Source organism: Oratosquilla oratoria, chromosome 11, assembly GCF_046742065.1.
Source record: "Oratosquilla oratoria isolate Oo_2021 chromosome 11, ASM4674206v1, whole genome shotgun sequence".
In the NCBI taxonomy this organism is placed as follows: Eukaryota; Metazoa; Arthropoda; class Malacostraca; order Stomatopoda; family Squillidae; genus Oratosquilla; species Oratosquilla oratoria.
In genome coordinates, this window is record NC_134787.1 from 3048041 (window position 1) to 3060492 (window position 12452).

A 12452-nucleotide genomic window follows, 5' to 3' on the forward strand; every position below is an offset into this window, starting at 1 on the left:
CAGAGAGGGCAAGAAGGGCACAAAACCTCATTAAGGTCATCCCACGCCTTCAGAAAGAACCTTGCGTCTTGTCAAAAGAAATGTCAAAGAGGATCCACATTGCAAGGCCTCTGACATAGCAACACAAGCTGATGTCAGTCCAAGAACAGCTGTCAGGTATCTCCAAAGCTGGGTTACTATGGCAGAGCTGCAAGAAGGAAACCACTCCTTCGTCCAGCCAATATCAAGCACAGAAAGGATTGGGCTGTTGATATGGTGGAGAGACCCATGGCCTTTTGGAGCACTGTCATTTTCTCTGATGAGTCACGATTCACATTACTTTCTGATAGTGGAAGAGTGTGGGTCTGGAGACTCTGTAGTCAAGAGTTTGACCTCAAAAAACTGCAGCCAACAGTGAAACATGGGGGCATTTCAATAATGGTGTGAGGTGCAATTTGGAGTGATGGTCGATCAAAGCTTGTGGAGTGTCAAGGAAACATCAATTCAGGCAAATATGTTTCTATATTAAAGGAAAGGCTCATTCCAATATTCTCCAGTGGTAGAATGAGTAAAAATGTCTTTCTATTTATGGAAGATGGAGCTCCTTGTCACACTGCTCAAGCAACACAAAATTGGTTGAGCCAAAATGGGATCAGGAAACTTCCATGGCCAAGTCAGTCCCTGGATATGATCCCTATTGAACACCTCTGAGACAGACAACTTCACAAAAAGAACAGGAAGCGATCTTCAAAGCCCAAACTCTTAGGATTACTATGGGAAACATGGCAAGAAATCCCTCAAGATGGTGCTAGTGAACTACATTACTAGCATACCTGGAAGGGTCCTTGCATTGAAAAAAACAAAGGGGATATCAACCAAGTATTAGTTATTCATATTGTGACCATTTGCAAGCACTTTAATTGTATCAACTGCTTGCTTAATAAATTAAATTATTTCTCACTCTATCCAGCCTGGTAACCCCTATCATACTTCTCAGGCATTTCATCTCAAACATGTTTAAACTCTTCCTTTCTTATGTTCTATGTTTCTGCCCCATACAGTGCTGTCGGCACAATCATCCTTCATATTCATACAATCTCCTCTTAGCATCCATTCCCAAATGTCTATTTCTCATTACACTTTTTTAATCCTCCAAGACATTTATTTTTCTCAATCTACATTCTACCTCCACCACTCCTCCCTTTCCCACCATATTTGCCCTCAAGTATCTAAAGCTATCCACTTCCTCTAGCCTCTCTCCCTTAATACTCACTTCCAATTTGCTGCCATCCTCTCCCCTTGTACATCTCATCACCTTACATTTACCCACATTTATCTTTAACTTCTTTCACACACCTTCCCAAACTCCATCACTAACTTCCTTAGTCCCTCCTCTGCTCCTGCTACAAGCACAGTGTCATCAGCAAACAACTGGCTTCTCCCATTTTCCTCCATTTTCTTTAACCATTTCCAATCCCCACCCCATTACTTTTGCATTTACCTCTTGCACTACATAAGAACATAAGAATGAAGGAGACTGCAAGAGACCATAATGCCTAAACTAGGCAGCTCCATATCCATCACCACCTGTCATCCCCATCCATAAAGTTGTCTAATTGTTTCTTAAAACAACTGATAGTTTCAGCGCTTACTACATGGTTACTAAGTCTATTCCATTCATCGACCACCCTATTAGTAAACCAATTCTTGCCGATTTCCTTTTTAAATCTAAATTTGTCCAGTTTATAACCATTACTGCAAGTCCTGCCCTGTTGTTTTAATATGATGACCTTGTTTGCATCACCCTTGTTAAAGCCTTTGATCCACTTGAACACCTCTATTAGATCACCCCACACTCTGTGTCTTTCCAGAGAGTGTAAGTTAAGGTGCCTAAGCCTCTCTTCGTAAGGCAAATTTCTGAGTCCATGTATCATTTTGGTCATTCTTCTCTGTACTGATTCTAGTGAATTGATGTCCATTCTGTAGGACAGAGACCAAAACTGTACTGCATAGCCAAGGATGGGTCTAACTATTGCTAGATGTTGTTTAATAATTACCTCTGCACTTCTATTCGTTACCGTCCTAGCAATGAAACCTAATGCTCTGTTAGCTTTATTCCTGGCACTAATGCACTGTTTCCTGGTTTTAAGGTCCGAACTCACTTGAACTCCCAAGTCTCTCAGTTTTCTCTAAAAGTATGTTATCTAAGCTGTGCCCCATCCATATATAAATTGAACAGCCATGGTGACCAGATGCATCCCTGGTGAAGTCCCACCTTTACCTCATACCACTCACTCTCTCCATTTCTAATTCTAACACGGGGCTCTACTCTTATAAAAACTTTTGACTGTTCTTAACCACCTTCCTCCTATCCCATTCATCTGCAATACCTCCCACAGAGGCAGTGCAATGTAGTACAGTTTGAAGTTTAAGATTCACTTAGATAAATACCTAAGCATACATACATACATATACCAAGGCTTTTTCCCCCTTACAAGGGAGGTAGCCAAAAAGGGAAAGGCATAAAAACACTCCCACCCATTTCATCCCTAAATACCCTCCACACCCCTCCCACCCTCCCTCTCATCTGAGCACCTCCTAAGCAATACACTGTAATGCCTGCTATTCATTATATCTTATTCTATTTATACTTTTTTTTTTTATATAATTATTATTAGAGGAATGTCCCCTTTGGGGCTACAGGGAAGATGCCTAGTCCTAACCCTATCCTGTTTTTGTCGTTTTTTATGACTCAAGTGGAAGTACTTACATACATACATACATATACCAAGGCTTTTCCCCCTTACAAGGGAGGTACCCAAAAAGGAAAAGGCATAAAATCATTCCCACCCATTCCATCCCTAAATACACTCCACACCCCTCCACCCTCCCTCTTATCTTAGCACCTCCTGGATGACGGGTCATCCCTGCACCTTGTCCACTGCCCTGGGTCAGAAGCAGTGTCGCAAGACACAGCACATCCACAGCAAGGCTGCTTCATTAAATCGGCGACCCCTCCCCCTCTCCGTCCCCCCATACAGAAAAGGAGAAGACGGGGAGAAATCCCTTCGGGCTGCGTCAAATTTTGCTCACACATACTACCTCATCCCCCATCCCCCCGCCCATTCCACCTCATGCATCACAACATCATCCATATACAACCATTCTCCATTCACCCCTGTCTTCTGTCCTCTCCCGTCCTTCCTCAACAGACATTCCCCTCTTCCCCAAAGCCCCCTTCACCCCATCCATCCACCTCATCCTAGGACGTCCCCTCATGTTCACTCCCTCCAAATCTGCCTTCCATACCTCTTTTACTAGTCTTTCTTCACTCATTCTTTCCATGTGTCCAAACCATCCTAATACTCTTTCATCAACCCTATCTCCCAACTCCCTTTCCACCCCTGTTCTCCTCCTCACCTCCTCATTTCTCACTCTATCTAGCCTAGTAACCCCCATCATACTTCTCAGACACCTCATCTCAAACACATTCAAACTCCTCTCTTATGTTCCATGTTTCTGCCCCATACAGTGCTGTTGGCACAATCACTCCTTCATATAGTCTCCTCTTAGCATCCATTCCCAAATGTCTATTCCTCATTACATTCTTCAATCCACCAAGGCATTTACTTGCTTCTCTCAATCTACATTCTGCCTCCACCTTCACTTGTACTTGGTGGCAGTATTCTTTTGCCCCACCACAGGGTTCAGCAAAATGAGAAAATGAATATTCAGAGAAGTGATACAGGACAGTAACAAGATTGGGGGCATCATGATGGAGGGAACAGTCACAGTCTAATAAAGTATCATTTCTCTATGAATAGAGATTTCCTCTACCACAGACAAAATGATATGTGGCTCTGATCGGTAGGGCTACCCCATATAGACTCTAATGTATCAGTTACATGCTATTGAGCAGCTTTTAACCCCACAATAACATGCAGCCAAATCCCCAAACGGGGTATACAGGTTATTTTATGCCTTTGTTTTTTGGTTGCCTCTGTGGTGAACAGTCCCCCACATGTGCTCCTACATGATATTTTGGCTTATAGTATCGCTGCTGCAGAAATGGGATGGACAAGGAATTTATATGTTGTGTAGAAATAGCTGACCTTCGGCCTTATATTACTATTGTGTGGGTTAAGTCCCTATTACACCTATACTACAAATATCTGTATCCTCATGAAAGCACAACCTAGGCCCTACTGAGCCACGTTTCAGTCAGTCTAGGTCCTTTGCTACTGTAGTGTACGCAAGATGTGTACATAAGGAGACAGGTTTGGGTCTCCATGTTCAGTTTTCTACAACACTTGTAACCAGTGGTACGTGACCCAAGGCCTGCGGTCATCTTTGCGGTCGGGCAGGCCTCAGAGCTCAACCGCCAACCCAGCCTAGGTCGACACTAACCAGAATAAAATCCAGCAACCCACTCGAGCTTCCTTCACTCCCTCGTCACCATATAATCCAAGTAACACACATTTCTTGTTACACCTCCCTTGTAAGAGGAAAAAAGCCTTGGTATATATATTTTTCTTCTATAATAAATGATAAAAAATACTCGTATGAATAAATAAAATAAAATACAATAAATGGTATATTGCTTAGGTGTTTATCTGAATGAATTTTAAATCTTCGAACTGTACTACACTGCACTGCCTCTCCAGGAAGTTCCTTACATTCATTTACTACACAAATGACATCAAGTTATTTCTACCCACTTCTAAATTAATTTTTTTAAAGGGGTGAGTGGAAAATGGCTGTGTATGGATGATATTGTGATGCATGGAAGGGAGAGGGTGGGAGGATAGGGGGGATGGGTTAGGGAGTGGTTATGTGTGATGATATTTTGAAGCAGCCCAAAGGGATTTCTCTCCGTCTTCAATGTTACTGCATGAGGGGACAGAGGGGGTTTGCCAATTAAATGAAGCGGCCTTGCTGTGGATGTACTGTGTCCTGCTGCATTGCTTCTGACCCAGGGCAATGGGCAAGATGTTGGGATGACCTGTCATCCAGGAGGAGCCAAGATGGGGGGGTGGGAGGGGGGTGCATGGGGGTGGAATGGGTGGGGATGAAATGGGTGGGAGTGGAATTATGCCTTTTGATTTTGGTTTATCCCTTGTAAGGGGGGAAAATCCCTTGGTATATATATGTATGGATGTAATCTGAAACCACTGTAATTAGCTTGACCATCATCCCTAAGTGCTAACTCTGAAATATGACCCTGCCCTACTGCACTGGACCTCTGACACACTCCACTGGAAGGAGAGGATGGGAAGCTACCGAAGTGCAACTTGAACAATTGCCTAGCACATACTGGTGGCTTACTTAGATGCATGTTGGTCTTGTATTTGCTTAGCAGTGGGTTCAAATTCCACTTTCCTCTCCAATTCCTAGCAGTGACTGTTACATGCCCTAAGCATCCAAATACATAGGGCAATGGTTACGGCTTCAGCCACAGCTAAATGCCTCCTGGTGTAGACTCCCCACCTTAGTAGGGATCAAACCCAAGCTTCCCTCAACCAAGGAAGTACTGCTACCCATTTCCCTACACACACTCTAGGTATAGACTAGTTTCCAACATAATAAATGATGTATGGTTCTGGTCCATAGGAGAGACTTTAAAATCCCTAAAATATTGATGGCACACAACTATGTAATCAATACCTCAGCATGAGGCCATATAAAGGTGACAACTCATTATATAAAACAAAAATAAATTTTTCTTCATATTACCTGCACAGATTGACCAAAAGATTGTGGTGTTTGCAGTTTATCAATAATGGATTGCATATGTGATTTGTGGGCTGTGTCACCATAAAGAAGGGATGACCATTGGTCTGGGGCAATGCGAAGTCCTGCCTCAGTGGCAATTTGTACAATCTGAGCATCGTGCTCACGCCTTAAAGCTTCATACGTTCGGAACTCTTCCTTCAACTGCATTAAAGATGAATCTCCTTCTCTCTTGGATACCTGTGAATGTACAATTATTTCTATGTAGCTAGATAGATTTATTTGGCAAAGAATCAATATACATGAAGTGCAGATAAAGACAAGAACACACAGTTCGAAATAATAATTGCAAATTGCTGAGGATAACACAAAAAAGCATGTACACTTATTTCCATTGTGGTCCTCATTAGATTGTTATTCTACACTAAGTTACACAGACAACATACGTAGGGGGTTAAGGGGACCAGAGACAATCATCAGTAATACCAGTCAGTACACATATGAAACATAAGCATTGTTAAAGTTTTGCTATTAATACAAGTATATAGTTGGAATCATCCACAAATAGCTTACCACCCTTGCACTCAACTTTGTTATTCTTTTATCACTCCCATATTCACCATATTTCTGATGTTATCTCCTTTATTACTTTATTACTTCATTAAAAACAAAATCATCATCATACAATTGGCCTTTTCCCCTTTATAAAGGGGTAGCTGAGTCAAAGCATACAATTTCAAACCCATCCCATCACACCCATCTTAACTCCTCATGGATAAAAGGTCATCTTTGTCCCTCAATCACACTGCTTGGGTCAAAGGTAATGTAGTAAGATACAGCACTTTCACAATAGGACCAAGAATCACATCTGGTACACTCCCTCCATTTCATCATGTGGCAATCTCATTCCTCTTTATCAACCCAATAAATTGAGAAAGCAAGAACACTCCTTCAGGCCCCACACTTTCATTTACCTAGTCACTCATACACACACATCTTTTGCGCTCTCTTTTCTTTGCTCACATACATTCCTCTTACATTCAGTGTCCCCTTCACCCGTGCATCCAAATCATTATTCCTTTTTCTCAAGACAACTCCATCTACTTCTACTTTCCTCACACATTCTTTCCATAAACCCAAACCATCTTAGCACTCTTGACCTATCCTATGCAACAGCTCCCTATTCTCTGCCTTGCCACCATATTTCTCACTCTAACCATCCTCATCACTCCTACCATAATTTCCAAATACTTTATCTCAAACACATTGGTTTTTTTTCTGCCTCACTCAAACTCCATATCTCTCCTCCATACAATGAAATGGGCACAACTGCACTCTCATAAAAACTTTCCTGTGTTCATATGCAGATACTTATTTTTCATGACACTTTTCTTTCTCCCCCTCTTCTTTCATTTCTCTATTCATGCCACATGCAACTTCAAATACTCAGAACTCATCACCTCCTCCAGTCCTTCACCCTTCAAATTCACATCCAACACATTATTACCATTCCTTGTAAATATCTTATTGCCCATATTTACTCTTTTTCCTCCATATGGCTGTTCAAACTCTGCCACCAAATGCTTCAGTCTATCCCAAGCCACAACCAACAACTGGCTCACCTTTCACTTACCTCCTCTACCACTCTCAAACTCCAAACCCTTGCCTAGCTGTTGCATTTACCCACACCACTTCATCCATGCATATTGAACAACCATGGTAACATCCATCAAAAACACCATGTAAGGATGGAGCCTCTATTAGAACGATGTTTTGCCTGTTACAGTTTGTCAAGTACATAATGTAATTAATATAAAGCTGTAATAAGCAAAATGTTGCACTAATAAATGCTCCATCCTCACAGATACTCACAGAAGGGTCCCGGAAGAGGCTATTGAGCCTGTGACTCCGGCTCTAAATGACTAATACTCACGAGGTGTTTCATTTGATAAACTTGTCAGTAATTGCCAATTATACATCACACATACAGCACTTCATTCTCCATTCCCTGCCCTCATACAAGACCTATTATACTATTAATAATGAAGGGTTGGAAAGGGGGGGGGACAAAGTATTTTGTAATTTGCTGGGTGAGGATGCCGTTCAACAATTCTTTTTATACATGACCTTATTTCTAACAAAGATGGAGGGTGTATGCAACCTCTGACTTGCCCAGAAAGAAAAGTTTACTGTAACTATGTATTAACCTTGAAACAGGATGCTCTGTAGAGAAGCTGCACCACATGTCCTATGCTTGTCTTGGATGCCTGAGGGAAGTGAGGTTCCAGACGCTGTACGACAAACATAACCAACACTTTGCGGGAAAGTGCTGACCCATCCTCCAGGGCCAAGAGAACCAGTTTGAGCACCTCCTCCTGCATGGCTGTAAAAAATTTATAACCAGTTAGTGAGCAACAATACAAAAGTGATCTAACAATATATATATATATATATATATATATACATATATATATATATATATATATATATATATATATATATATATATATATATATATATACATATATATATATACACACACACATACATACATATATCAAGGCTTTTTCCCCCTTACAAGGGAGGTAGCCAAAAAGAAAAAGGCATAAAACCATTCCCACCTATTCCATCCCTAAATATACTCCACTCCCATCCACCCTCCCTTTTATCTTAGCACCTCCTGGATGATGGGTCATCCCTGCACCTTGTTGTTGTTGTTGTTGTCGTTCCCTAGACTGTCTGTCCGAGCAGTCCCGTCTCCCCAAGGAAGGCCACAGCCGAAACTGGGTTTTCCCACAAATCCTTTATAGAGTGTATGTTGTGTTGTTTGCGTGCATGATTGTGTATAATGCAGTCTTCCATTATGTGTTGTATGGTATGGGGTGAAGTGTTACATCCTGGGCAGCTGTTCACAACACGGTCGTCCAGCCTCTTCTGGTAGCTTAGAAGTGCTGGGTGGTGACCGCATCGCAGTCTGGCCAAGTGGACTCTGTCCTTACGTGGGAGAGAGGATTCAGAAGGGTGGATATCAGGGGGTCTGGCATGCAGCAGTGTGTTGTCTTTCAGTGTGTTAATGGAGCGGTGAGTGATATGATTATGAATATGTTTCCGGAGGCTGGTATTTGGTGGTTGTGGAGGAAGAGAAGAGAGTATCTGTGTGTAATAAAGGTCTTTGGGTGTAGTTTTAATGTTTCTTGGTGTGTGTGGGTGTTCTGCTATGTAGTGTAGCGGGTGTGATGTGTTTGTGGTGGCTGCAGCAAGTGTTTGTGTGCCTCTCATGTCGAGGTGGTCCTTGACTTTGAGGACTTTTGTTTCATGGTGTAAATGGTCTGTGGGTGATGTATTTGTGCAGCCTGTAATTGTTTTTAGGGCTTTGTTTTGTATGATTTGAAGGGTGTTGTGGTGTGTCTCACTGAGATTAGGAGCCCATGCAGGACTCGCATGATTCATCACTGAGCGTATGCATTGTTTGTATATTGTTATATTAGTTTCTTTGTTTTGTCCAAATGTTGTTCCAGTGATTGACTTAAGTGCGTTAAGTCTAGGTGTGCATTTGTTTTTTATGTTTGTGAGGTGTTGTTTGAAAGACATGGATGTATCGTATGTTACACCAAGAATTTTCGGTGTGTTTGTATGTGGTATTAGAGTGTTGTTGATGTAGAGATGAGGTATGTATTTGTGTTCTTTTGTCCAGTTGGTGAGAAGTGTTGCTGTAGATTTGGTTGGAGCTATTTTGAGTCTGTTTGTGATGAACCATGTGTTGAGTGTGTCAAGGTAAGGCTGGATTATTTCTGCAGCTTTGTCTGTGTTACGATGTGTGCATGTGATTGTTATGTCGTCTGCGTAGGAAGAGATTTGTATTTCTGAGGTGTCTGGTGTGGGTAAGTCATGCATGTATAGATTAAATAATGTGGGGGATAGAACTGAGCCCTGTGGTACTCCGTTCTTAATGTTTCTGATGTGCGATGATTGGCCATTATATGACACATGAGCATTCCTGCCTGCCAGATAATTGGCCAGCCATCTTTTGGTGTTATTGTGCATGTCTGTGTTATATATTTTATTTGTTAGGTTGTGGCGGGGGATAGCATCAAAAGCTTTACTAATGTCCAATGTTATAAGAAGTGTTCTGTGGTGGGGCCTATCTGAATTGATGCCATCTAAAATTCTTTGTGTGAGGTTTGTCAGAAGAGTGTTTGTGGAGTGTAGTGGCCTAAAACCGTGTTGTGAGTCAGCAAGGGGAATATATGGTGTGACAAGTTTAAGTATTAGGCGTTCAATGACTTTAGAGGGGGTGCAGAGAAGTGTGATTGGGCGGTGCGATGTTGGGATTGTTGGGTCTTTGTTTGGTTTTGGAATGGTGATTATTTTACCATGCTTCCAGATGTCGGGTATAGTGTTGTGTGAATAGCTGTAGTTTGCAATGTTTGTGAGTGCATGTATACCTTGTGGTCCAATGTGTTTTAGGTGGATGTTGCTTATGTTATCAGGGCCACAGGCAGATGAGTGCTTGAGACTATGCATTATGAGTTTTGTCTGACTGTCTATGAAGGGTGTATAGTCTGAGTCTGTGGGAAAGTCTTTCTTACGTCGAATGGTGCGTCGGTCGTCAGGGTGGGATGTAAGATGGCTCGTCTGTGCAAAATGACGTATGAGTGCGTTTGCTTGTTGTCTGTTTGAGGGTAGATTATCTGTTGTTGTGATTATTGCTGCGTGAGAGCGTGTAGTGTTAGTGTTGGATAGTGTGATGCTGTTGAGTGTTTTGTACAATTTGCTGGTGTTTGTTTTGTGATCAAGTGTATTGATAAAGTTTTGCCACAACAGAAACCCAATCCATTCGTATCCGCACAGGCAACAATTCAACACTAACAATAGTTAACATGTACATTCCCCCCCAATCATCCCCCACAGTTCCAAACACCTTCAGACCTCAACTCAGCCAACTAACCTCAATCCCCAACCTGATCATGGGTGGTGACTTCAACGCCAAGTCGTCTGCCTGGTTTGTCGACAACCCTGACACAGACAGAGGGCTTGATATACAGACTCAATTCGACTCATTAACTATCATGAACAACACGCATAATCATACACACATCCCATACCAAGCCCTCTACACTCCCTCCTCTCCTGATATCACCTTTTGCTCCCCCTGCCTAACCCCAACAACATCATGGAGAGTGGTCGGAGCCCTTGGTTCTGACCACCTTCCAATCATCATCACCACCAAAACAAGATGCACCCCAGCTGGCCACAGACACACTTACACCAATTACAAGAGAGCTAACTGGGAAGCCTTTAATGAAGAGACAGAACAACATTTTGAAACACTTAACAGTACACCAATCACAAACATAAACAATGCTGTGCACGCTTTTAATACAATCATACAAAACGCAGACAAGAGATACATCCCTAGAGGCAACAGAAAATCACACAACCCCAACTTCACACCAGAAATCCAAGGCCTCATCAGACAACGTGACACACTTAAACACGATACCCCCACACCTATCCCTCAAAACATAGCAGACCAAATACAAACACTAAACACTGTGATTGCCAATAAAATACATGAACAAAAAACACAAAATTGGCAAAACTTTATCCCTGCACCTTGTTCACTGCCCTGGGTCACAGGCAGTGTTGCAAGGCACAGCACATCCACAGCAAGGCCGCTTCATTAAATCGGTGCAAACCCCCCCCCTCCCCTCATGCAGAAAAGGAGAAGACTGGGAGAAATCCCTTCGGGCTGCGTCAAATTTTGCTCACACATACTACCTCACCCCCCATCCCCCTGCCCATTCCACCTCATGCATCACAACATCATCCATATACAACCATTCTCCATTCACTAGTCTTCTATCCTCTCCTGTCCTTCCTCAACAGACATTCCCCTCTTCCCCAAAGCCCCCTTCACCCCATCCATCCACCTCATCCTAGGACGTCCCCTCATGTTCACTCCCTCCAAATCTGCCTTCCATACCTCTTTTACTAGTCTTTCTTCACTCATTCTTTCCATGTGTCCAAACTATCCTAATACTCTTTCATCAACCCTATCTCCCAACTCCCTTTCCACCCCTGTTCTCCCCCTTACCTCCTCATTTCTTACTCTATATAGCCTAGTAACCCCCTTTCATACTTCTCAGACACCTCATCTCAAACACATTCAAACTCCTTCTCTCTTCCTCTCTTATGTTCCATGTTTCTGCCTCATACAGTGCTGTTGGCACAATCACTCCTTCATACAGTCTCCTCTTAGCATCCATTCCCAAATGTCTATTCCTCATTACACTTTTTAATCCACCAAGGCATTTACTTGCTTCTCTCAATCTACATTCTACCTCAACTCCACCTTTTCCTGCCACATTTGCACCCAAATATCTAAAACTATCCACTTCCTCCAGTTGCTCTCCCCTAATACTCACTTCCAGTCTACTGCCACTTTCACCCCTTGTACATCTCATCACATTACTTTTACCCACATTTATCTTCAGCTTTCTTCTTTCACACACTCTACCAAACTCTCTCACCAACTTCCTCAATCCCTCCTACGATCTTGCCACAAGCACAGTGTCGTCCGCAAACAACAGCTGGCTCACCTCCCACTTTTCTCCATTTTCTTTAACCATCTCCAATCCCTGACCCACCACCCTTGCATTTACCTTTCGCACTACCCCATCCATGTGCAGGTTGAACAGCTAGGGCGACATAACACACCCCTGACGATGTCCCACCTTTAC

The 12452-nt window shown here is 42.6% G+C and overlaps 1 protein-coding gene across 4 annotated transcripts in view; it reads right to left on the reverse strand.

Annotated features, from left to right (window-relative positions):
* LOC143029568 (roquin-2-like) overlaps positions 1 to 12452 on the reverse strand; it is an 85340-nt gene that overhangs the window by 50884 nt on the left and 22004 nt on the right. For all 4 annotated transcript variants that reach the window (XR_012966848.1, XM_076192234.1, XM_076192233.1 and 1 more), the window contains exons 5-6: positions 7917 to 8092; positions 5713 to 5949 (exon numbers count right to left, since the gene is read on the reverse strand). Coding sequence is in view for 3 of the 4 variants with exons in the window: in XM_076192234.1 (XP_076048349.1) it covers positions 5713 to 5949; positions 7917 to 8092 (413 nt within the window). In the remaining variant the exon portion in view is untranslated. The remainder of the gene's footprint in view (positions 1 to 5712; positions 5950 to 7916; positions 8093 to 12452) is intronic.